The sequence below is a fragment of the Carassius auratus genome, chromosome 24, assembly GCF_003368295.1.
Source record: "Carassius auratus strain Wakin chromosome 24, ASM336829v1, whole genome shotgun sequence".
NCBI classification, from domain to species: Eukaryota; Metazoa; Chordata; class Actinopteri; order Cypriniformes; family Cyprinidae; genus Carassius; species Carassius auratus.
In genome coordinates, this window is record NC_039266.1 from 4,472,562 (window position 1) to 4,499,879 (window position 27,318).

The following is a 27,318-nucleotide window of genomic DNA, read 5'->3' on the forward strand; positions in this document are numbered from 1 at the left end:
TTTCAAACATGAACAGGAAAAACTAGAAGTAACAAAAAACATTACTGTGAATTTCTTTATTTTCAGTACCATTCTCAATTGTGTGCGGCGATCGTACGCAATGGCACACAGCAGGCCATTTATTCCGCATGCATATAATACAATGAAAAACCAAATAAAACGGAAATCAATTATAATTATAATATAGGATGTAGAACAGGTTAAGCAAAAATATCAAAGTCGAAATTTAGCGTTTGCATGAGGCTGGAAAAGCCAAGAGAGTTACATTGGGGGGAAAAAAGGTATTGTTTAACTGCAGTCCATGTTACTAAAAAAATAAAAAAATAAAAGGCATCACACTAAAATAGATTGATTTATTTAATCAGTTATGAAATTAAATTAGGAGTTTGTGTTAGAAGAATGGTAGTAACCTGCGTTAAATATTTTAATATAATCTGTATCCCTAAACCATATCTTTATTACTTCACTGTTATGTTAACATGAAATCCAGAATGTTTTAATAGCATATCATGTATTTTACATAAAAAAGGACGCATAAACGAAATGAGCTGATATAATATTTATTATATTTATAGTATCTTTAGTCTGCTCAAGGTTTAACATCAGCCATTATGTACATTGTTTATCATTTAATTAGGCTAATAACAAATTTAATTAAATATATATATATACATATATATATATATATATATATATATATATATATATATATATATATATATATATATATATACACAAACAAATGACATTCCAGGAGTACACATATCCATATGTATGTTTTATTCAAACAAGTATATATTTGGACACCAGTGCATCTGGGGAATTATTATAGTGCATATCTGTATGTTTATGAATACATGAGGTGGCAAGTCTGACTTACCAGTAGAGACAGTAATTCAAATATAACCTACTTGTGCAAATATAAAGGTCAATTTTAAGAGAACAAATCTTTATTCACAGAGAGGCTTACAGAAAACACCAACTGCTAAACTGGGGTTTAAAATCAAACAAGAGCAACACAAATGCTCTGTCCATATAAAAAACAAAAACAAAAAAGAAACATAATTTTTATTCAAGTCTCTGATTAGTCAAGTAGTATTACATTCTGTACAGCAAAACGCATTAAGTAGTCATTATTTGTGTAACTACTTAAACTAAAGCCAGTGTTTTCATGGAAAACCATACCATGTTACAATAAATGGACTGAAAACATGGCATATTAATTAAAGAAACAGGTCACCCAAAAAAATACAGTCTTCCCCTCCAGTGAGCAGTGAGTTGTACCGGATCAGTCTGATTTGGGAATGAATCCTCTCAAGTGATTCAAACCTGACTCATGAAAACTGCATGGAAAAGAGCAGGTGGTACATTATTCAAAAATTCTCCTTTTGTGTTTCACACAAGAAAGAAAATAATACGGGTTTGGAATGACATAACAGTGAGTAAATGATGCCAGAAATGTCATCCCTTTTAGGACAACCAGCATTTTCTGCTGACTTCATCAGTCACTGACAGTATTTACACAAGTTCTGAAGCTTGATGGTCAGGGCTGTGTTATTAGCTTTCGTCTCTGGGAGGTCTTCCTCAGTATCTTTCTGTAGTCATAAGGGTTGTCCTCTCTTTGACTCTCTGTAGAGGGCATTCTAGAGAACGAGGGCCTGTGGACAGAGATGGTTCAGATAAAGTGTGACTTCACACGGAAATGAAGACGCAAACGAGAAAGGAGAAAGAAAGCGGAAAGGTTTTTACATTTTGATACCTGCATCTTCTGCTCAAACACATTTATCATGTGCAGTGCTGTGTGCTGCACGGAGTTCAACGTATTTGTTAAACCGACAGAAGGATGTAAATGTTTAATGTTCTTTCACCTTTTCTCCGTCGGGTCCTCAGGGAGATCAGATTTGGGCACATCAGACAGAGGTCTCTCAGAAGAGCGTCTTCTTTCAGTGGAAGATCTCCGCTTGCTCGAGCGCCGTCTGTCACTGGGCAGGCTTGGGGACTTTGTGCTGGACAAACCCTGGTAGTACTGGTCATCATTGTCCAGCCTTTTGGGGCTGGTGAAAATAGATGGATTTGGAAATATTAGCTTCGTGTGAGGAACAGGCCAAAGTCTTTGATCTGTTTCTTCAGAAGACTCAGAATAATCATGAACTACTTTTATTTCAGTAGAACTCACATCATCCACTGACATTATTTTTAGTGAATTCTTTATTACCCCCCCCCCTTGCATTCAGACAAAGTTTATTGCTCCAGATCATAAATAACATCTATTTTGTCCTAGCAGGCTGCTATAAATGGGTTGCCATTATGTCGTATTGAGAGGATGTCATGGCTGTTCTGCAGTATGTAAGTGACGGCCTTCAGGACAGGCTCTGATTTATAGCTGGCTTTTCGGCGGTGATGGACTCAAATGGAAATGTTCTTTCAGTGGACTTTACTCATTGTCTCAGGGTTTATCAGCAGCGTTATGTAATGAAAATAGAGATCTATGAAACCATTGAAGCTAAGAGCCGACGGCCTGCCAGCCAGACCACTGATGCAATTATATCAGTCAGCTCCACTGGCATACTGATGCACTTCCTGTCTGTCAAAAACAATTATTGTTTTAATATCATTTATTATTACTATTATTTATAATATTATACTTGAAATAGTAAAACATTAATATAAAATATATTAATACGGAAATGATTATATATTGCATAGTTATACAGAATGTTTATTGTTATACATAATAATAATAATACAGAGTTTATTTTTTATTTTAGTAATAGTTGGTGTTTTGACTTTATGCTGAATGAATTGTAATAATTACATAATTATTATATTAATTATATTGCGAATTTGTTTGAAAAACCTCATCAAATGAATGTCAAAATGCCAAAAATAAAACATTAATATAAAACATTAATATAAAAATTAAATTCTTTATGTTTAGCATTTTTTTTATTTATTTTTATTAACATGAAAGTGTTTTAAAGATAATTAAAGTGATCATATGCAATAGTTTTATGAATACTTAAAATAATGTTAATGTTAGTTATATAATAATATTATAAAATAGAATTAATTCAGCATAAAGTCAGAACACCAAATATTACTAAAATTAAAAAACAAGCAAATACTTTTTAATGATGATGTTGATGATGATGATGATGACATTCATTTTATGACATTTCCTAAGTTTAGAGCAACATATACATATCATGAAATGAATGTCAAAAATAAAATATCCATTTAAAGATTATTTATGACCATAAAAATAAAATAATCATCACCATCGTCACCATCATCATCATCATCATCATTAAAACGAAGTATTTTCTTGTTTGGTGTTTTTACTTTATGCTGAATTAATTATACTATATAACTAACATAATAATTATATGGAGAATGTGTGGAAACCTATACATTTGATCAAAATGTGACAAAACAAACAAAACATTAATACAAAACATGTTCATATAAAAATGACAAAACATTTTGATACTTATTTTTGTATTACCATAAAACAGTCTTAAAGATCATGCATCATGAACATCATGAAACAAATGCCAAGAATAGCAAAAAATGCAAAAATCCCAATGGTCAAATATATGCTTCTTTTGTTCAAGCAGAATAGGATTTCTTTTTGTTATCTTTAGATTTTGAGGTAAAATGGGACTTGGGTGCGGTTTGTAAGGTTTTATTCGAGTGGCAGCTACACAGTGCAGGAAAACAGAGTGTTCTGTTCCATCTGTTTGCTCTGTCTCTCTAGTTCTGCACATTTGTACTGCAGTACACCTTCATTACCTGCATGTACTCAGCTCGTCCTTTTTCTCCCCAGATACCTTATTGGTCCCCTGTCTCTCTCGCTCCGCTTTCTCTCTTTCCACTGCCAATCTCTTCCTCTATTTCTCTCTGACAGAACATGGGCCGGTTATCAGAGCCCCAGAGATTTGTCTCTCCTACTGACCTTCTCACTCTTAAAGTTAACATGAAATGCTCAAGCCTTAACTGATATGTAGCATTCACAAGTAAAACAGGATATTCAGTGAGTGTGCGGTACACTAGTGTGTACAGTACACCATTCCATAGCTTTTGTCACTGTCTGCAAAGAAGCAGCTTCTCAGGAGAGAGCACATTGTTTGTTTAGTATAACACTTCTGCTAATTGATTTACCTTTGTTTTCTTGGCCTCCTTTTATCATCCTGGACAGACCTCTGGAAAAGACCAGAAAAAGAGAGAAAGTGAGAAAGATCATTAAAGCTGAAGCGGAGTCATTGTGTGAAGCTGACTCACATGAATGAGTGTGTAGTACGTGGAGTCCTCTGGTGTGTTCAGGGTCTTTGGTTGCTGTGTGCGGCGAGATGTTCGTGACTGCTTTGTGTCGGCTGTAGATGAGAAAAATAAAAGTGAATGCCAATAGGAAATGCAATATCTCAAGTCAATACTTTTAAACCTGTTCAAGATTTGATCTCATATGTAGTGTTCTAGGTCTCCTGTGTGAATAAGGAGCAAAGAGAACAACTAATTCCCTGGTGGTGAGCCCCACTGCTACACAGAAGAACAGGATCAGCACACAACAGCCAGCTGACCTTTGACCCCTTTGTTCTTATCGAACAAACCGTACGGCATTGTTTAACCCCTGAGCCTTGCTATCAATCAGAAATGCCGTCCCAACACTGACACAGACAAGTAAAAGAAAGAATGAGAATATGAATTAACCAGCTGATACTGAACCTCATAAATTCCTGATATGAAATGCTCAGCATGGGCTTCACTTGAACTGCGCAGGAGGCACAAACTGACTCCAGCAGAGTTTGATGTTAGCAAGTTGCTAAGCTAACAATGCAACTTGTACTGAGCAGAAAAATAGATATTGCACTAAATGGCTTAAATAGTGTACCTTTAGTTACACTGATTATTATTATAAAAATCCCATACACTTGATTACACAGTTTTAACATAAACTGAGTAATACACTTAAAGCTGCAGTCGGTAACTTTTGACGCTCTAGCGGTTAATAAACAGAACTGCTTGCGTGTTGCAGAAGGACTCTCTGTTTATATCTATGAAGAATCACAAAGGGTCTGGGTTACTCCGGTACCCCTGAAGCAATCTAAAATAGTCCGAATATAAACACAGGACAGGCTACGGACAGACTACAAAAAAAGTTATGGACCGCAGCTCTGATTGGTTGTTTCTTACCGGGAGCGGTAAGAGAAACAACCAATCAGAGCTGCGGTCCGTAACTTTTTTTGTGTTCAAAGTATACAAAATGTATATAATAAGCGAGTACACCATGAATCCATTTTCCAAACTGTGTTTTTAGCTTGTCCTGAATCACTAGGGTGCACCTATAATAAGTGTTTATATTCAGACTATTTTAGATTGCTTCGGGGGTACCGCGGCGGAGTAACCCAGTACCTTTGTGATTCTTCATAGACATAATAGAGCATCAAAAGTTACCGACTGCAGCTTTAATGATATGCATCGTTTTACATAAATGAAATGGGTAAAATTTCTATAAATAAAAATTTCTACAGTTTATAAACTATTAGCATCTTTTTGATTTTATTTAAAATACAAATAATATTTTTAGAATGCATTTCTTCAAATTAATTCAAATCAGCACAGATACTTTCAATTACATCTGTTCAGTTAATAAATATGATTTAAACTATGGATAAGCTCATTCATTAAATACAAAAATAGTACATTTGGTTCCACTTTATACTGTATGTACATTATTAAGTGGCCTTAACTACTGTGTACTTAGATCAAATTGTACTCACTGTATTAATATTTTATTGCAAAACAAGAAAAGCAGGGCCTTACATTTAACTATAAATAAAACATGTTTATTTAGTTTAATATATCATACATATCGTACTTACAATAACTAGGTAATAATAATTAAGTTGGTACTAACCCTGAACCTGCCACTGAAAATAACATTAATACATGTAGCTACCTTATGTTACCATAACATTACATAAGTAGACTGTAAGTAAGTACTGTCAAAGAAGTGTGTTTTGATACAGAATACTTTATCAAATATGATCTTTCTTTGCAATCAACACCAAAAGGTACAAAAATGACCTTTGGTGTATTTGAACAGCGTCTGCTAACTCAGGCTCTGTTTATCATGTAGAAAGGTCCGGCAAAAAGAAAATTAATCAATGCCCATCAGGACCAGCGGGCACAGGCTGGAGAGTTTGTCATATTTATTAAATGTGTCACTTGAAAGGTCATCGGCAATTCTTGATTGCTCAGAGGTATAAAGCCAATTGGCGGCTCTTATATTAATGCTTGCTCTAATTGCTGGGGCACTTTTGCATGCAATGCGATTAGCATTTAAAGACCTTTCATGTACATGGAAATGTGACTGCCATTCAAAAGGGCACTTCCAGTGGAAACAATAATATTTGTACAATAATAATTGTTTCCACACAGAAAGACTCTCGTTAAGATTATTTATTTAGACTGTGGAGCTTCCAAACAAGACATTTTTACAGTCACAATAAATGGGGCATGGGGCATGGGGCAGCTGACAACAGTATTTATAAAGCAAATGCAATCCCTTAAACGAGATTTTTGTAGAAGTTCAGCTTTCACAGATGAGATTAAGAGGAAAACAGCTCAGGAGGTCATATCTGTCAACACAGAAACCTTAATCACTGCTGACAGAATAATCTGGTTTCATTTAGAGACAAGGTGCATATCAGGAATAATAGAATCTGCAAGAATTATCCTCCCTAAAGAAATTAGACATATCGCAGCAGAAATCAAATGATCAGTAGATTTGCTCAGCTGGGGGAAAATTTCTGATGACACATCTTGTTGAGCCCAATTTATATGTTGTGGCACTAGACATCCAATTCTTGATAAGATCAGTCTCCGTTAGAGAAAAGGAAACTTCATGTTCTCATAAAAAAAGACAGCAACAAGTATACTGCAGGAGTTTAATTAAGGTTTTTGGTAACACTTTATTTTAAGGTGTCCTTGTTACACATTACATGTACTTACTATTATAATAATTATTTTGTCTTGTGGACTAAATGCTAATATCTTTTATGTACAATATCTTACTCAGGACAGTAGTAAATAAAAAATAACATGCATTTAGTATGATCTCTCTTATTTTTTGAAAATTACTCATAATTTCACAGATTCTGCAAGGGGTGCCCAAACTTTCGATCCCCACTGTATATATGAATATGAAGTGCATAATAATTTCCATATTTTATTATTTTGCCTTTTTTAATTTAAGTGTACTTCCCCATGTAATGACAAGCATACATTTATGCTGTTTCTATTGAATCATGTATTTCATGTATTTAAATATATTGTAAACACACATTTGTTGATTAGAACATTTAAAAAAAACATGAATTGAATGTTAAACTAAATAACAAATCACAAAGTAAAAATCAAGTACTTATGTTGTACTTCTTAAAAACATGACATAAGATCATTAAAACAATGATTTAAAATTTACCTTAAAGTAAAACTTTTAATTTGACATTATTACAAAATATACTTTTTTTTTACGTAATACGTAAAAGTCAACAATTCTAAGTCATTACATAAAAGTCATTACAATTACTAAGATGTCAGACATGACTGGACCTAAATTTATGAAGGACATTTACCTGGTGGTTGGTAGTAGCTCAAGTAGCCATTGATGGGTTGTCCTTTCACAAACATTCCATTTTCGCTGGGGTTGAGCTGATGGGCAAGTATGATTTCATTTAACTTCTTCTGCAGTGATAAGAAATCTTCAGAGACCTTGGTTACCTGAGCAGGTTACAAAGAATGTTATCAACTGAATCTTGTGCAAAGCCTCAAAATTTGTGAGGCAAAGAATGTATATCTTAGATCAAGTCTCATATTTAGGATGCTACTCTTTGAAAGATTAGTCCAGGTTTGGATTGATAATCGGGGTGATTAAATGATGACACATTTGTCCTTTGTGGGTAAAATAACCAAAAACAGCAACAACAAAAAATCACCTGTTTGAAGAGTGACTCCACTTCCTCATCCTGTTTATGTGACGTGGCTTTCAGTTTCTTTCTGTCTTTATAACCTCTGAAATTGCTCTGGATTTTAATGGCTGCCTGCTCCTCATCATACTGGGCTTCCTCAGCCTGAGAATCCTCCTCTCCTTCAACCCCCTTCCGTTCCAGCCGAACATCTGTGATGTCCAGAGCTTCCCCATCCTCCTGTTCCTCCATCTCTTCAACCTCTTTTCCACTGGCTCCTTCTCTCTCTGCTCTCAATCGCTTTCTCTCCTGGTGGCCTCTGAAATTGCTCTGTAGAACAGTTGCAGCATGTTCTTCATCTGCCCCTGGAGAGTGACTGGAATCTAGCTCTTGCTCGAATTCTAATGGAGGTGGTGGGAGTTCCTCAAGAGAAATGTCTGGTTCAGAAGCGTCTGGATTAGCCATATCTTCTTTTGGCTTTTTCTTGGGGATTTTGCCTTCCTCCTGGAGCCTTTTACGCTCTTTGTGGCCACGGAAATTGCTCTGAAGAACCACAGCGGCTTTGGCCTCTTCATCTTCTCCTGGTGGTTCAGCTGGAGCCTCATCCTCCTGTTCCATGTCCTCAGTGAATTCCATCAGTTCTTCTGGAGGTGGTGGATCTGGAATAGGAAGCTCATCTTCAACTGGAGGACTACTTGTCTCCTTCTGTCCTCTAACTGGCATCTTCCCCTCCTCTTGGAGTCTTTTACGTTCTTTGTGACCTCTGAAGTTGCTCTGGATAACAGTGGCTGCCTTGGTTTCCTCTTTATTGTTCTCATCTCCTCCACTTGCAGCCTCTTCCTCAGCCTCCTTCACTTCTCCCTCCATATTCTCCTGTATGTCCTCTTGTATAGCATCCAAATCTTCTCCAGGAGTGACTTCTTCAGGTGTGGATGAGGAAATGGCCAGCTCATCCCCTGTTAAAGTCTTGTTACGTTCCCGATGCTCCTTGTATTTCTTCCTTTCCCTGTAACCTCTGTAGTTGCTCTGGAGGACCACAGCAGCCTTTTCATCAGCTTCATCCGTTTCCACTTCACCTCCTTCCTGTGGAGGTTCCTCTGTAACTGGATCTTCTGATTCTGATGGGGCCTCCGTCACTTCCTCTGTCTTCTCAGATTTTGCCTTCTGCATGGCTTCCCTGTGTAAAATAAATCAGTTTATGTTACCATAGCACTGTAGAATTCTTGATTCTACTCTAGAAGTCTGTTTCCATCGCAGGAACTTCCCCAGGATCTAGGGACATTAGGCAAGTACTCAGTGTGTTTCCAAAGCAGGAACCAGGATCTAAAAGTTCCGGGTAAAAATTGCCCCTCAGAAGTAGTACTTTTTCAATGGTCCTGAACTTTTGGCAGCGGGACTTGGACGCTGAACATGCTGATTGGCTGAGTTCATGGAACATTATTCCAACCAACATTTATTCGCATTACTAAAAAAAAAATATTACTATTATAGTGTCATGAAATGTAGTTTTAAGAGTACTACAGGCGAGAATATAGTTGTTTAAAAAAAAAATTGCGGTTTATTTGAAAAGACAGCGACTATTTAATAATGTGCTTCCCTGATTTTAGAGACGTTAGGTCCACGTGATCATTGGGCGCTCAGTGCTCGTATACTGGCGAGAGCATCATCAAATCGGCTAATCCTTTCGACATTTGCCACTGGCTCTGATGTCTCTGTAGTGGTTAAACATGAGATATAATTTGCTTTTTTGTTAATCTAATAGGTCATGTTTGGTCTTTATTCCATTAATATATTAATATGATATGTATGTATGTTCCCTGAACTACATTTCTGCTCCTATAAATAGCTTATGTTTAAATGAAAATGAAAAGAGCAACTGGTGTTTGATATCATATTTCGTTTTATTGTAAAAAACAGTGAGGGAAATTGCAGGAGCCAAGGTTAGCTGACTGACGTTGTCAAGCACACTGTTGTTCCATTTGTAGAATTATCAGACTTGTGTTGTCCGATTCTTTGGGAATTCACACACCTGAGTCCAAACCGCTGAGGATGCAAGTCCCAAATTTTTGTACTGAAAGATGGCCCTAGACTGGGAGGAGCAGTTGCGCGCAGTCCTACATCACCAGACTATTTTCCTAATTTTCACGGTACTTTAGACCGCAATGGAAACACAGACACCAACAGGTGTTGGGAAAAAAACATTTCCTGGGACAAATTGTTCCAGGTAATTTTGATGGAAAAGCGGCTCATGTGTACCAATGACCTTCATGACTCTTCAAGGTTGTCAATATCCCGGTATCACTGGGCGTCTCTATTTTTACTTCACGCCTTCTCTCTTTTCATTCCAAAAAAGTTGGTATAGCGGTTGCAATTGATACTATATTGCAAATTTGGTAGAATGGACTTTCTAGGACGTCTGCATTAATTGTTTTTGGTTAGCACATACCTTTTGTTAAACAGCTAGAGACTGAAAATGAAAATGAAACCAAAACAAGGAACCAGTAAGACAAAGAGCTTGATGAGATGGAATTTAAACTGAATTGATGAACCTTTGATGGAAAATTTTTGCATAGTCTACAAGTAGGAGGATAAAACCATCTGGAATAAGAACTTACTTTTTCCTCTTAAAGCTTTTCCTCTCTTTGTGCCCCCTGTAATGGGCCTGGATCTTTGCAGCAGCTTTGTTCTTCTCATCTAGCAACTCCTTGTATTTCTGCCTTTCCAGATATCCTCTGCAAACTGTGTGAAAATGCCATGATTTAGGTCAAGTTTTTTCTTTCTAAATTCATTTAATTCGTTCATCAAATTCGTTTCTTCAATACATTTTTAATATGTATTTTGTTGTACCTGCTTGGAATTGCGTAATAACAGCTTCTGACTTTGCTTTGCTTTTGTCATCAGCCACTCTCTTCCTAACTTTGTGTCCTCTGTATGCTAGAAGAAAGGAAAATTTAGAGCTTGTTCTGCAGAGGATTCTGCATTTTAACATATAGTCAACAACAATAAGATCAGCAGCACACCTGACTGCAACACCACGGCACTTTGTTCTCGTTTTTCCTGCATCAAACGGTATCGTTTAAATGCCAGCCAGCCCCGTATATATGCTTGGACCAGAACAATTCGGTCTGTGGTCTGCCTCACCATCAGATTCAGTTGCTCCACATGATAGTACTTAAGAAATACCTAAACACATAACCATCAGACTTATGAGCTTGGTTGAACAACAATGATAGTTATTAAAGCCATTGACTCACAAACCTTTGTTTTTCCCAGAACCCAGTTCTCTAGTTTGGCCTTCTCCAAAATAACAGCACATGTCTCAGGATTCATTGCTGGCTCCTCATTGGCTCTAAATGCTAATATAGAGTATCTGAAAAGACCAATGGTTAGTAAAAGGCAACTCTCAAAATAACAATTGAGAAATTATGGTCTAAAGAGAGCCCTTTTCCACCAGCAATGTGCTAGTGTTGGTATCGGAAGTAGTGGTCCATTATTGGTTGTTAAAACGTGGTTCTCGCCAGTTTTGATGGCTGTTACTTTGGATGTAAAAATAAGTTTTTAAAACTAAGACCAAAGATCATGATGAGCTATAATGGGCTCCATAATGGTTTTGTTTGAAGTGGGGTTATGCATTCACACTGTCATGTTTCATTTCTCAAGTCATTTGAAACACAGACCAGTTATGGGATGGGTCCCTTGGCAGAGTATTGTCTCAAGCACCAACATAAACACCATTTAGGTGGAAAAGGGGTTTATAAACTTGACGCACAGTAATATGTAGTATCAGTCCAACCTTTCAATGAAGTTGTTGAAGAGGATGCGGTGAGAGTAGCCCTGTCTGCGTATCTTGGCCGTCTCTAGAATACCAGTGTAGCGTAATTGGATTAGAACCTTTTCCCTGTCAAACTTATGGGCTTGGCGATCATTGTTGGGTTTTATGCAACGCACAAAGTGAGGTTGGCCTGCCACCATCTTTGATAACAGGTCCATTAGAGAATACTGCAAAGTACAGTGAACAAAGCAATATGGTGGTCAAGAGTGACAATATTTTTATCGGTTCTTATCATTATTAGGTCTTCAAAAGTCTTACTCTAAAGTAAGAGGCCACAGTTTGAGTCTTCATGTTGGTGGTCTCTCTGGGGTGATGTGTGGTCTCTCCTATGCTCTCCACCTTTGCAAACACAAAATATTCACCATGCTGAAAACATGTGGTCATGAAAATCTACAATATTGGGGTTCTTTAATATAAACATAAAATTATATCTTTAAAGTAAATTTATGCATCTCTCCTCTTTGAAAATCGTATACAACAAAGCCAAAGGACAGGGTAAACACACAATCACCGTTTGTACAGTGTCAACAGGCAAGGCAAGCATTGTTTTGTCATGGGTGGGAGTTAATTTCCGAGAGCAAGACTGAAAAAGAAATGCATAAAAATCATGATAAGATGGTCTGATATGATATAGTAAAGAAATAACATGAAATTAATTGCAGGATTTATTTGCAAAAGCAATCTAAGAAGCATTAATTACTTATTACAATCATCAATAAGGCCAGATTCCTTGTTTGAAAGGGCCATGAATATTTCACCAGGCTATATTATCAAGGTGTTTCAGTGTTGAACACAAAGCGGAATCATACACTGACAAAGGTGCTTTTATTTTACGTGGGTTAAAATGGATGGAATCTTTCATGTGAAATTTTCTAAAGACAACATGCTTAAATATGCAAATAAATGGTAATGTATGCAGGTCTTCATCAAAGACATCATTTCAATGTGTTTAAAACGCTCATTCATTTCAGAGTGCAACCTGAATGTGAGCTCTAAGTAGCTCATGTGTTCTCCTAATTATTCTCTTGGGAATAATAAACTAAATGCCAAAAAAAAAAAAAAAAAAACTCTATATTTTAGATATTTTAAAAAAGGAATGGAGTGCACATAAACACATGAAGGAAATTCTCCTAAATTCCACAGGGACACAATTCTAATGTGTATTATAAGAACTAATCAAGCTGTAAATCAGTCAATCTACAAATGCATTAGCTATTAGACAGCTGGTCGGGTCACATGAGAAGAAACTATTTCATTCTCACAGACATGGGTCATTTTCAGGAAACAACTTTTTTATTCCTCCTCCAATATTGGGATTAACAGCATAGCAACTAGACAAAAAATAAATAAATAAAAAAAAATAATTATATATATATATATATATATATATATATATATATATATATATATATATATATATATATATATATATATATATATATATATATATATATATATATATATATATATACCCCAAATCGGAAAATTGTAAGGATGCATCAACCTAAGGTGATCAGCTAATGTCTCAGGTAGCACTGTGCTGGTAATTTGTGCCTGAGGTGAGGACAATGATTTCCTGAAAGTTCAGAAGTAACTTTTTCAAATAAAATGATAAAAAAAGCACAGTTTTCTGAGAAAGACCCACATATATACAAACAGACACCCAAAACTGGTGAACACAGTGCTGTCTGGCTAAAGACGCATATCTTTTTTGGGCACATCTCTAATGTACAACACAAATACTACAGGATCATTACCTCACTGAATGATACAGTACTGAATAACATAAGACCCTCCAGCTTTAGAAAGAAGACATTATATGAAGGAGGGATGGAAATTTCATTGATGTGTATGTAGTATGGAAAGCCAGAGAGACAAAATAGAGGTGGAAAGAAAATTAGTACATTCCAAAAAGTGAAACCTCTCAAGCTCCTAGCCAAAAACATAAACCCACTGCCTTATGAATGCCCACATTAAAACATCAACACCAAGCAACTTCGGTAATATCTTAAATTTATCCAATCAATAACACAGATAATTTACATATAGGGGTCTTAAAGGTAGAGTAGAAATAACAGAATAATATGGAGCCCCTAAGAGAACATGGTCATGGGAAAGAAAAAAAAATGTGTTGAGAGGAAAAATTATATTTTAATGTTTCGAAAGTATTGTGTTTCCCTGAGAAATTGTGTTCAATCCAAAACATTTGCATCCTTATTTATCATCATTTATGATCTTTCACAAAACTATTGCATTTCCCAGAGAAACTTTGCTTTTGCTTGCAAAACACTTGGAATCTCTTGCAAAACTACTGTTTTCCCCCATGAAGCTTTGCATTCACTCACAAAACATTTGCAATATCTAGACAAACAACTGTGTTCCTCCGAGAAACGTTGAACTTGCTACAAAATATTTCAATTCTCTTGAAAAGCTATTGCATTCCCCCTTAAAATTTTGTGTTCATTCACAAAACATTTGCAATCTCTAACAAAAATTTGCAACCTCTTGCAAAACTACTGCGTTCCCCTGAGAAACGTTCTGTTCACTTGCAAAATATTTACCGCACAGATATTGCATTGCCCAAAAAATACTGCGTTCGCTCCAAATCATTTGCCATCTATGAATTTTCCAGAGAAATGTTTCATTCACTCCAAAACATTTGCAATCTCTTGCAAAATGACTGCGTTTCCACTGAGAAACATTGCATTTCCAATCTCTCTCAAAACTACGGTGTTCCCCTGATAAACTTTCTGTTCACTCGCAAAACATTTGCAATCTATCGCACAGCTATCACATTCCCAAAAAACTTTGAATTCACTGACAAAACATTTACATTTGCTTGCAACCGTTTGCAGTCTATCGAAAAAATATTGCGTTCCCCTGAAAAACACTGTTTACTCCAAAAAATTTGCCATCTCTTACAAAACTATTGTGTTCCCCAGAGAAATGTTGCATTCACTTCAAAATATTTGCAATCTCTTGCAAAACTATTTTTCCTTCAAGAAACATTGCGTTCACTCAGAAATCATTTGCGATTGCTTGCAAAACTATTGTGTTTCCCCAAGAAATGTTGCGTTCACTCACAAAACATGAACATTCACTCGCAACCGTTTGAAATCTCTCGCAAAACTACTGTGCTCCCCTGAAAAAAACAGTGTTCGCTCCAAAACATTTGCAATCTCTTACAAAACTATTGTTTGCACAAGAAATGTTGCGTTCACTCACAAAACATTAACATTCCCTCATAACCATTTGCAATCTTTTACAAAACGACTGCGTTCCCCTGAAAAAAACAGCGTTCACTCCAAAAAAAAAAAAAAATACATTGCATTCTCTCCAGAACATTTGCAATCTCTTGCAAAACAATTGCCTTCCCTGAGAAACTTTGTATTTGGTTACTTAACATTTATATTCTCTAGCAAAGCAGTGTCCCCTTAGAAACAATGTTTTCACTTACAAAAACACAGAATTTTGTGAAATGTTATGTTTTTCCTAACACCTCATATAGCTAAGCTTGTCAGGTGAATGCAAAGTTTTATGGGAGAATGCAATTGTTCTGTGAGTGAATGGAAATACACTGAAACATAATTTTCCTTCCATCTACTTTTTTTTTTTTTTTTACCATCACCATATCCCTTTAGGAGCTCTATAGTACAGAGAGGAGAAGAGGTCAAAATAAGGGTACCTTGGCAAAGTTAATGGTGCGTTGTGATTGTTGTGTGCCCATATGAGCAGATCCCGCAGCCTTGCCTTTAGTGTGAGCCAGGTTACCTGCACAAAGAGAGAGGTCAGGGCAAATATCTGCTTTTACTATGATAACCAAACACATTAGAAATCTGCTGTTGACACTTCACTAGATTAGATCACATGTTCTTCAAAGATGATCTACAATTTATTGCAAGGTTAACCATTTCAAAGGCACTGGGATATATGGTCTTTAGAGGTCAATGCTGACAGATAAATAAGCTTCACAATGGTCAAGTAGCTAACAAAAGCCTTATGAATGAGGCTTAGGTTTGAAATCCCGGCAGACTTCCTGGAAACAATCCCCAGTGAATCTCACAGGACGTAATCGACTGTGTCAGTCAGACAACCTCCATTCATCACTTCAGATCACATGGGAGTGAGCACATTTTCTTTTCTAGAGAGAGTGCTACATTCATTCGTTCAGACCAATGGATCAAACTCCCTGCTTAACGTTTCAGACAGGATGGTGTTTGCCCTGTCATTTCCATTCTGTGAGATAGTGGTGTGGCCTATAATGCAGTGTAGTCTAATAGAATGTGGCTATACTTTCCATTTGGCTGCTTATGCCATGCTAAAATACACTACAGTAGTATTGCTTTCTCTAGTGGGTCACATAAAGTCTAAAATCTAAAAATTTTAGATAACCTAAAATCTACCAACAGCATCTGTGTCATACCGTTTCATACTTTGTGTTACATTAGATTAGTATTATAATTAGGTGAGCCAAGACATTTGGCGTGCAATAAATTTGTGATTAGTGATTTTTAAGAAGTATTCACACTGCAGGACTAAAGTAGTGGAAACTGGTGGATGTACTCAAAGCAACCAAAAATGTCCCTTTTTTTCTTAATTCTGGCAGCACGAAAATAATAATAATAAAAAAACCTTAATAATTGAATAATTACACATTGTTAGAGGTCACTGTTAAGAAAATCTGTCTCATACAGAGAGGACGAATGAAACACACACACACCATAAGTTATATAAGCGCATGAATAAATGTGTATGGATTTGTTAGTGCTTTAGCAACAAAAATAATATATCTGTATTAAAAAGGACAGAAAATTAAGCATCTAAACAGTAGGTAGGCTTTCAATATTTCTGAAAAGTGCAAAGTCAGAGCAAACCTGTTTTAGTGAGCGGGTGAGTAACCAGTTTACAGATCAGTTCATTCTCCGAGGACCTCAGCAGAAGAACAATATCAGCAGGCAGAGCATCTCTGTTCTTAGCCAGAAAACCGCCGGCATTATAGATCACCTAACCGCATGAGAAACAAGATGTATTTACAGCTACTATACTATTACTCTCACAGATTCATCTGGTTTAGAGAGATACAAAATCAGTCATCATTTACTCACCCTTACATGCACAAAAGAAGATATTTTAACAAATGTGTTTTCATTTTCTGTACAGCAGAATGGACAAGTTCTTCACACTATAATAAAAACTGTTTGGATAAAAAAAGCTTTGTTTGGGGAATCCAAAATGGTTCTTTTTAAGCTGACACTGCTGTGAAAATCCATTTTGGATCCTTTATTTATAGAAATGTGAATGATGTCAGAATTGTCCTTTTTCGTGTAAACAAAAAATGTAATTCTCTTTCATTTCATTGTTTCTGTTCTATAAAAAAAAAAAAAAAAATGCAGAAATAAATAGTGATGAATATAATATTTCTACCTTGCCTGCATAGTGATGGATTCCAAATCCCAGATCAACCCTCTTTGGCCTCCAAAAGTTTTTGGATTTTAAGTTGTCCTCAAATTTCTCTGGATGAACAAAAGACAACCGCTTATTAATTACGAGTTCATAAACCAACTCCATTATCCATTCACAGGTTCATTCATTCAAAAAATGTATTTCATCATTTACGTAGTGTGTCGATTTAACCATTCATCATTTAAGACATTCACACATTCATTCGTTCATGTATTTTTTCGCTACCGACCCGGCCCTCATTAATTAATTCAACAATTTGTGACACCATGAGACACACATGAATGAATTCATCCGTTTCATTCAGTATAAAGCAATAAAGTTAAGTCTTGGAAAAACAGCTAAGTGTCTAGTGTTGGCATGTTGAATTAGTCAGCTGTCAGTCAAAGTCTTCATTTAGAGTGTCATCTGGAGAAAGCAGATAAAAATTTTGCAAGCAGTAAATGTTTGATGACAGTCTCTCTCTTGATCTTGTGGTCTGTGTGTACGTGTGTGTGTGTGTTTGAGTGTGACAGTGTAAGTGTCCCTGGTCATAAGACACTAGATGAACACAACTAAAGCTAAAGCTCTATGATGTTTCAGGGAGAAGGTCAGATGCTGTGAGGAACTTGCCGACGAGGGTCTGGTCAGTAGCCTGAGGAAAGCGACTCTCCTCATCTAGTAGTGCTAACATGCCCATGGGCTTCTGAAGGAACAGGTCCAGCAGCGGCCGGTTATCTTCATATTCAATCACCCGAGCGTCCACGTCTTCATTCAGATACTCATCCTGCAGAGCAACCAAATTATTTAATGAGGTTATTGGAATCAAATCTCTGAATATTTAATACAATACCATTCCAAAGTCTGGGATTTAATTTAATTTAATTTAATTTAATTTAATTTAATTTAATTTAATTTAATTTAATTTAATTTTTCTTCCTTCAAAGATTCAATTAAATTACCAAAAGTGACAGTAAAGAGTTTTTAAAATTATAAATTCATATTTCAAATAAATGCAATTTCCTTGAATGTTCTATTCAACAAATAATCCCCATATATAATTCATTTGAGCACTAAATCAGCATATTTGAATGATTTCTGAAAGATCATGTGACACTTCATGGTAAAATTCAGCTTTGTATTATATTCGAATAGAAAATATTTCACAATATTACTGTTTTTACACTACCCATGTCAACCAGTTATTCCTTTCCTGTCTAACCGGGTGCCAGAATATACTGCAAGTTCACAAGACTTCATGCTGCTAGTAAAAATTCTGGTCATGCGAGACAAATTCTACATAAAATGTTAAAAGAACTCTTTTATTCTGAGGCAATGCATTCATATTTTGAAATGTCTTGTTTTATTGCACTCTGAATGTGATGTTTTCTGTGACCTTTACGCTTGATGCTGCTGTTGTCTTGAAACTGAATTTCTCCTAGAGGAACAGAAATGCGTTCCCGATCGACTAATATTTGTAAGCTTGCAACAACACTGCAGACTTCTCCTAGCTGATGCCTGAGCTCTGAATCCTCCTAAATCTGAGGTACAGTGTGTGTCAGGCTGCTACACGATGACTTCCTGTGAGCAGAGCACTCAACCCAAAGCACAAATGTCATGGAAGTCTAGAGTCAAGACAGACATGTTGATAAATTACAATTCACACGTGGACCTAATTATTCACTGGCGAAATGCATCATAAACATACAGAAGCTTGTCTAAGAAATCCAATGTCTGGTGTGGATTAGAGCTTTTTTTGGGGGACAGTAAGGGGCAATTTACACATCAACATTTTCAGACAAAAATGGGAAACTTTTTATGCATTTTGCATGTTTGTTTACAAGACAACGTCGTTTTGGGGACTGAAAACGCATATTTTTGAAAACGTGTTTCAAAGAGCACATTTTTCAAATGCCACAATAATAATATCTCTGTAAAAACCCAATACAGGAATCTTTGAAAATGGTTACATCATGCGCATGCGTAGTATGTGTTAGGGTATGTGACGATTTATAGGCAAGTGCGAACAAACATACAAAACAATGGCGGAGTCTATGGTTGTTGCTGTTCAAGAGTTTGCTAACGGATTTACTTCACCAATATTACAACAGCGGAGACGCATCATATACATCATATAATCGTCAGTTCCCTACAGGTACTGTTTACTAACAAGGTGACATTGCCAACTACTGGCCTGGCATACTGTACGTAATAGAGCGTTTTTGGTAATTTTCGCGGATATGTCTGAACGCAAATCATTTTGAAAATGTTGTGAAACTTTTTTTAAAACACAAGGGGGGAACTTTTGCGTTTTTGACTGCTGCTGACAGACAAGCCTCAGGGATGCAAAGACGGCAGAGATTTGAAGCAACAACATAACAGAAAAGCATATTTTTGGACTTTTCTTTTGTTTTTGATTATTTTAATTACATTTCCCTCATATTCTCATTAGTGTAAAAATGAAAATTTCATTGCTATGTATCTATATTAAATTAAAATAAAATAAAATACATTTAAATTAAATTTATGCATTTAGCAGACGCTTTTATCCAAAGCGACTTACAGTGCATTCAGGCTATCAGTTTTTACCTATCATGTATTCCTTGTGATCATATTAGTTAAATAATGCATTAATGGTGCTAAAATAATATTATAAAGTTTTTACTGTATTACTGTTTTACTGTACTATAACTCATAAGATATTTCTTTCTTCTGCATACATACAAACACACATACATATAATACAATAAAATAAAATAAAATAAAAAGTAGACATATTTGTATACACAGAATATGAGTGGTGCTTGCCATTGCAAAGCACTATATTTATAATAATAATAATTATTATTATTATTGATGCCCTAGCACCCTCACAGCAACTGCCTAGCAAATAAATATGTTTGTCTGTGAGATTTACCCATATAAATACTAATGAATTATGCATCAACCTCAGAAATGTGGCCATCACATCCACACGTTTACCTTAAGCAGCATTTTCTGTCTGCTTATAGAAGCAGAAGCAAAGTCAGCGGCTCCTGACGTAACCCTTGTTTCAGATGATTTATGAAGGCACTAATGTGGGTTAGTTGCAAACCTTTAGAGGCACCAAATTACTTTCCCCCTCAAGGCTACAGTCAGTCTGGGGAATTGTCACGCTTGTCTGCGTCAAAAGAAAACTGAATATTCCACTCCCCTTCCTTCCATTTCTCACAACGGCGTGATATGATAAATGATGAGGTGTTACCACCATTTAAATGGAAATAAGGTTAAGCTGAGAAAAAAAAAAGAGGGGAAAAAAACTACAAATGCTCCCAAAAGGCTTAGAACAGCTTCCAAACAATCCAGGACTGGATAAAATGACTTTATCAGAGACGGGATGTACCTGTTCCCAGGCGAAGATGTGCTGGTTGAAGTAGAACTGGATCTGCTCATTGGCAATGTTGATGCAGAGCTGCTCAAAAGAGTTCCTCTTAAAGTTTTCAAAGCCAAAGATATCCAGAATACCAATGTTTAGACCTTTGTCTTCCTCCCTGGAGAGAAATTCAAGGATAGAATTGAGAAACAAATTGATATGGAATTAAAAAATAAATCTGTCATTCACACATCGATACAAAGGATGGAAGAATATCTTTCAAGTTTCTGGTCAGTAAAGAGATGTTCTAAAGCTTCTCCTGGGTGGTGGCATTGAAAGAATTGGATTTCAACTGTTGAAACTGTGGTTCACAGATCGGGAACACTCTCTTCTCTCACCCTGACTGGCTGTCGTTGTCTGGTTTCAGGAGAGAGTTGATGCGGTTGACGATCCAGCTGAACAGGCGTCCGTAGAGAGCTTTGCCCATGGCGTCCCGTACCTCAGTGGCCTTCTCCACTGTGTTTGATCTGACAATGGTTTCACCCCGTGTGACCACACAGTGAGAGGTCAGCGCTTCCTGGAGCTCGTCCGCACGGATACACAAGAGCGATGCAGCTGAACGTACAAACACATAGAAACATGACAACAATATTCCCATTTTGCAAACTGCATTGGGTACATACTTACAAGTACATGTAACATGACAATTGAGACATGCATCATGAAACATTATGGTTAAATTATGGTATACAATAAAATTGTAAACCACAAACTAGGGTTATACATTTAACTAAAACTAAATCCATAGAAAGAAAACATCAACAGCGAAAAAATAAATGAAATATGTTAATATATACTAAGGTAATTATGCAAGAAATTCACTTCTTTCTAAATACATTCACATTGTTATGCATATAGCAGATGCTTTTATCCAAAGCGCCTTTTACACTGCTGACACAATGAAATGTGTTGCTATATTCTGTGCAGTTCAAATGTCTGACACCTGGGCTCTTATGCTCATCAAAGCTGTAGTTATTTAATAAAAAAATACAGAAAAAAGCAATATTGTACAATATATTTGTAATTTCTAATATTGGTTTCCAATTTTAATATACTTTAAAATATAATTTATTTATGTGAAGCAGCGCAGAATTTTCATTAGCCATCACTCCAGTTTTCAGTGTCACATGAATCTTCAGAAATCAATCTAATATGCTGATTTATGATCAATGTTGAAACTGATGTGAAAAGCATTTATTCAAAATAGAATTTTACTATCACTTTTTTTTTCAGGTCCAAAAAATATTAAGCAGCACAGCTGTTTCCAACAATGATTATAAATCAGCATGTACAATTAATTCTGAAGGATCATGTGACACTGAAACCTTGAGTAATGATGCTGAAAATACAAATCTGATCACAGGAATACATTCTATTTTGAAGCAAAAAAAACATAAAACGGTTATTTTAAATTGCAATAATATTTCACAAAATCAAAGGGTTTTTTTTTCAGTATTTTTGATCAAATATATACAGCCTTGATGAAACATAAAAAGCCTTACTGAACACAAACTTTTTAATGTTAGTGCATATCCCAGCTTTTATATTTTTTAAAAATTTGCATAAATCAGTAAATGTGTGTTTTTCTAATTATGGTACACTTTTAGCTTCACATATTTAAAACAGCTGTCTCCTGCCTAAATGTTATTATTATGATTTGTTTTCCTGCAGTATAAACATCAACTGTGAACCATGTGAACACATGCAAGGGTTTGTGGGCAATATTAGCCTAGACACTTTATGAAATCACCACAGTATAATTACAGATGCACTAAAACCCCTACAATGGCTTACTATTTAATACTGAATAGTACCCATTACTATTAACTTAAACTTTAAATAGTCAAACGTGGATTGCTAGTTTGAGTTTGATAAGCTGGTTTGGGAAAGCTGGTGAAAATTACCATAAACCTCTCTAAATCTATTAAGTCAGCTAAGAGCAACAAGCCACCTTAGGCTTGTTTGTGGAGATTTGTTCTAAAGGGATACAAATAGGGGTTGACTTAGGGTTTCTAGCAGCTCTTCAGAATTACATAAACGCACAACGCCCATGACCGATTATATAACTGTGCTCAGGCTCAGATCTAAAGATTGTGCTGTACAGAGTGGAAGGTGAATATGAGACCGTTCTTACCACTCTCTAGTACGGCCATGTTGGAAATGTTGCTTTTGTCCGTCTGATGTTCGGAAGCGACTGACGTGAACTCGACATCTCCTGCATTTAGGATCCCAGCTAAGATACTGTAAACACTCCCGAGCTCCTAATAAGATTATGACACAAAAAAAGTCAACAAAATGCATTCAATTAAACATCCCACAAAAGCAACACCAGGCATGAATAACATGATTTATTAAATGACATCACATCTATGTTTAAACAACCCAGCCCGGAGGAATGAATCTGCTACATATTTCTGTAAATTTAGCATAGCAGCTAATATCTAGTGGCACACTGACACGTCTGTCTATTCGATTATATGGACTCCCTAAAGAATAGAGTGCTTCGTAATGTCAAATCCATGTCACTCACAGGCCTGTGATTATGTGTGTCTCCCTCGAGAAACAGAAAACTGAACTGACATTACAGAGACAGAGTAAGTTATCTATGAAGATTTAGATGTTGGCTTGGTGGTATTTCAGTGGTGTAAAGCACAACAGTGACTGAAAATAAGTTGCCTCTTTAAATGTAATGTAATACTGAAAATTAATGATGAAAGTGTACTCACTTTAAGAACACCTATGGTGCATTTCATTTCATTAATATGATATTATCAGGCTTTTATTAAGATTAGAAATACACTACATCTTCAATTCTAATTTGAGAATTAGTTCAAAAATTTAAATGAGCCGTTCAAGATCTAGATGAGTTTGTTTATTCATCGGAAAACTTTTGGGGAAATGTAGCATTTCATCACTTGCTCACTAGTGGACAAGGGATAATATTGCAGTTAATATTATCTTATCATTTTTGGGTTGACTATTCCTTTAAGTGCATTTCTTTGTACAAGAGCTGAGATTAATGCTGACAAAAAGCTTTAAAACAACATATTTTAGATTTACTGATTTATATTTCACACGCACGCACACACACACACACATATATACACTCACCTAAAGGAATATTAGGAACACCATACTAAAACTATGTTTGACTCCCTTTTGCCTTCAGAACTGCCTTAATTCTACGTGGCATTGATTCAACAAGGTGCTGAATGCATTCTTTAGAAATGTTGGCTCATATTGATAGGGTAACATCTTGCAGTTGATGGAGATTTATGGGATGCACATCCAGGGCACGAAGCTCCCGTTCCACCACATCCCAAAGATGCTGTATTGGGTTGAGATCTGGTGACTGTGGGGGCCATTTTAGTACAGTGAACTCATTGTCATGTTCAAGAAACCAATTTGAAATGATTCGAGCTTTGTGACATGGCGCATTATCCTGCTGAAAGAAGCCATCAGAGGATGGGTACATGGTGGTCATAAAGGGATGGTCATGGTCAGAAACAATGCTCAGGTAGGCCGTGGCATTTAAGCAATGCCCAATTGGCACTAAGGGGCATAAAGTGTGCCAAGAAAACATCCCCCACACCATTACACCACCACCACCAGCCTGCACAGTGGTAATAAGGCATGATGGATCCATGTTCTCATTCTGTTTACGCCAAATTCTGACTCTACCATCTGAATGTCTCAACAGAAATCAGAGACTCATCAGACCAGGCAACATTTTTCCACTCTTCAACTGTCCAATTTTGGTAAGCTCATGCAAATTGTAGCCTCTTTTTCCTACAAATGAGTGGTGCCCGGTGGGGTCTTCTGCTGTTGTAGCCCACTCGCCTCAAGGTTGTGCGTGTTGTGGCTTCACAAATGCTTTGTTGCATACCTCGGTTGTAACGAGTGGTTATTTCAGTCAAAGTTGCTCTTCTATCAGCTTGAATCAGTCGGCCCATTCTCCTCTGACCTCTAGCAGCAAAAAGGCATTTTCGCCCACCGGACTGCAGCATACTGGATGTTTTTCACATTTCACACCATTCTTTGTAAACCCTAGAAATCGTTGTGCGTGAAAATCCCAGTAACTGAGCAGATTGTGAAATACTCAGACCGACCCGTCTGGCACCAACAACCATGCCACGCTCAAAATTGCTTAAATCACCTTTCTTTCCCATTCTGACAATCAGTTTGGAGTCCAGGAGATTGTCTTGACCAGGACCACACCCCTAAATGCATTGAAGCAACTGCCATGTGATTGGTTGATTAAATAATTGCATTAATGAGGAATTGAACAGGTGTTCCAATATATATATATATATATATATATATATATATATATATATATATATATATATATATATATATATATATATATATATACACACACACACACACACACGCACACACACACAGTGGTCAAAATGTTCAGAACATCTAGTATTTTCACCAACTAAAAGACTGATATCTATCTTTTGCTGTAGTGTTTCAGTAATAAATATATGTTTACATTTCCAAACATTCTTTTTCCCATTAATTGTATTAATCCAATGAGATTTGAGATTTTGAGTCTGACAGTAGCCAGTGCCACATACAGAGATTTGATCTCATCATCATCATCAGTCTGGAATAACATGAAGAAACAGAACAAACTGAGACAGACTCAATCCAGGAGAACTGTGGAAAAGCCTCCAAGAAACTTCAAGAAACCTACCTAAAAAAAGATGCTTTAAATGCAAAGGATGCTCACACCAAATGTTGATTTAATTTAGTTAATAGAAGTTAACTGATAAAGAAGATTTATGAGATTATTGTTTACATTATTCTCATTTTACAGCATTTTTACACAAGTGCCTAAATCTTACTGCAGCTTTGCAGGTAGGTTTCTTGCATCTTGGAGACGTTGCCACGGTTCTTCTGGATTTAGTCCGTCTAAGTTTGTTCCATTTCCTCATATATATTTCATACAAATATTTTACATGCTTTTTTCATTTACATAAAAATGGGCTATTAAACATAAGTTCTTATTTGTTCCTTCTACAGAATATTATTTGTGGTGCATCTACATTGAAATGATTTGGGTTACACTCTACTATGTTGCGCTCTGTTGTGACGGTTTCATGACCTTGGGATATCTGATATCTTATTTAACTGATAAGCTTGGATGTGGCCTTCCAGACAAAAGGGGCACTGGTAATGTTTTCCAGCATGCATCACTGATTCGTCTGATGGTAATTGTGGAGACTGATGGCATTAGAGCACTGGGTCACAACTTCTACATAACCCTCCACACAGGCCATCGCCAGCGTTCAGAGCACTGGCAGGCTGTTCTCACGGTCACTGCACATCAGCATTCCGCTTGTCTATTACACCTCATTATTTAGTAATCAAATAACATTTTAGCCCCTTCTCCAAAAGAAACATTTGCATTTTAGTATAATGAAAATCAGGGCTATCAACTCCAATATAAAGAACTCGAATTATGTAAAAAGTAAATAAATGTTCTAGGTGACAATTATTATTGAAAATGTGATTCTAAAAATAAAGGTTCTAAAAAAAATCACTATAGTATTGAACCTTTTTTTTTTTTGTAAACACTTTATTGCGATAGGTTTGTGTACCTCTAGGGTGAAGCCGATGACTTTGAAGCACTGCTCCACTGTCTCAAACTGCTCCTTATAGAAGGCATTGCCCACAATGTCAGGCACTAATTGAAAATTCTCATTGTGGAGATACCTGGAATAGAGAAAAATAGAGAGTACAAAACAGAAATAAGGACATCAGATGAGGATCTGGATAAAAACGGCAGACTGTTATCAGGTGCTCAAGAACTTACTTTGGTGTTTTGCTGTCTGACAGTTTGTAGTGGCCGAGTTTCTTCCTCTCAGCCAGACCAGCATAGATATAATAGAAGATGTGGAAGTTACGTTCCCCTCTAAAAAAATAAAAATAAAAAGTAGAATGGACAAAGTTAAAAAAAATTAAGTTGTACGTTTGAAGGAGTATTTTTGTTCCCAAAATACTCCTTCTGGTTTGTCACAAGTTTCGGAAAGTTTTTTTCGAGTATGGCTCTGTGTGACGTTAGATGGAGCGGAATTTCCTTATATGGGTCTTGAGGGCACTTCTCCCGGAAGAGCGCACGCTCCCGTATAGCGAGGCTGAGCACAGACGATTCACTGATCAGAGCGATTCATTGATCAGAGCGAGAGCGTCGCGAAAAGTCACAAAAGAAGTGTGTTTTTGGTTGCAAGACAACCCTGCACAGATTACCAAAGAAAAAAAAAAAACAGCATTAAGGGACCAGTGGATGGAGTTTATTTTTACAGAGCATCAACGGAATTGTGCAAGTGTTTTTGTTTGTTCCCTGCATTTCGAAGATGCTTGTTCACAAGGCCCAGTTTGACGACGGATTTGCGTATTGTTTATTTCTTAAGGATGATGCAATCCCAAGGAAAAAGGGTCACGATCGTGTGTTGGAACCGCAGGCGGTGAGTAAAACTGCTTCAAATATCTCTGCCTCCTTGTTAGTGCGTCCCCTCCCATGCCGGAGACCCAGGTTCGAGCCCCGCTCGGAGCGAGTCGTTGCTGCTGCTGTTTTCGTTCAGTTTCAGCCTCTGGATCTGATTCTGGATCATAAATAAACGACTGAATCTGACTGTAAGCCATGGTTTGTTTTG

At 36.4% G+C, this 27,318-nt stretch overlaps 1 protein-coding gene across 1 annotated transcript in view; it reads right to left on the minus strand.

Moving 5' to 3' along the window:
• Nucleotides 1-804: 804 nt before the first annotated feature.
• myo3a (myosin IIIA) overlaps nucleotides 805-27,318 on the minus strand; it is a 93,877-nt gene continuing 67,363 nt past the window's right edge. Inside the window, exons 18-40 of the mRNA XM_026200758.1 lie at nucleotides 26,478-26,576; nucleotides 26,263-26,377; nucleotides 22,785-22,911; nucleotides 20,989-21,205; nucleotides 20,621-20,768; nucleotides 17,872-18,025; nucleotides 17,224-17,312; nucleotides 16,674-16,803; nucleotides 15,485-15,570; nucleotides 13,557-13,598; nucleotides 12,311-12,382; nucleotides 12,058-12,138; nucleotides 11,761-11,966; nucleotides 11,226-11,337; nucleotides 10,988-11,150; nucleotides 10,815-10,901; nucleotides 10,583-10,706; nucleotides 7,998-9,144; nucleotides 7,638-7,782; nucleotides 4,282-4,373; nucleotides 4,162-4,202; nucleotides 1,869-2,054; nucleotides 805-1,658 (exon numbers count right to left, since the gene is read on the minus strand). Coding sequence (XP_026056543.1) covers nucleotides 1,544-1,658; nucleotides 1,869-2,054; nucleotides 4,162-4,202; nucleotides 4,282-4,373; nucleotides 7,638-7,782; nucleotides 7,998-9,144; nucleotides 10,583-10,706; nucleotides 10,815-10,901; nucleotides 10,988-11,150; nucleotides 11,226-11,337; nucleotides 11,761-11,966; nucleotides 12,058-12,138; nucleotides 12,311-12,382; nucleotides 13,557-13,598; nucleotides 15,485-15,570; nucleotides 16,674-16,803; nucleotides 17,224-17,312; nucleotides 17,872-18,025; nucleotides 20,621-20,768; nucleotides 20,989-21,205; nucleotides 22,785-22,911; nucleotides 26,263-26,377; nucleotides 26,478-26,576 — 3,778 coding nt within the window. The 3' untranslated portion in view covers nucleotides 805-1,543. The remainder of the gene's footprint in view (nucleotides 1,659-1,868; nucleotides 2,055-4,161; nucleotides 4,203-4,281; nucleotides 4,374-7,637; nucleotides 7,783-7,997; nucleotides 9,145-10,582; nucleotides 10,707-10,814; nucleotides 10,902-10,987; nucleotides 11,151-11,225; nucleotides 11,338-11,760; nucleotides 11,967-12,057; nucleotides 12,139-12,310; nucleotides 12,383-13,556; nucleotides 13,599-15,484; nucleotides 15,571-16,673; nucleotides 16,804-17,223; nucleotides 17,313-17,871; nucleotides 18,026-20,620; nucleotides 20,769-20,988; nucleotides 21,206-22,784; nucleotides 22,912-26,262; nucleotides 26,378-26,477; nucleotides 26,577-27,318) is intronic.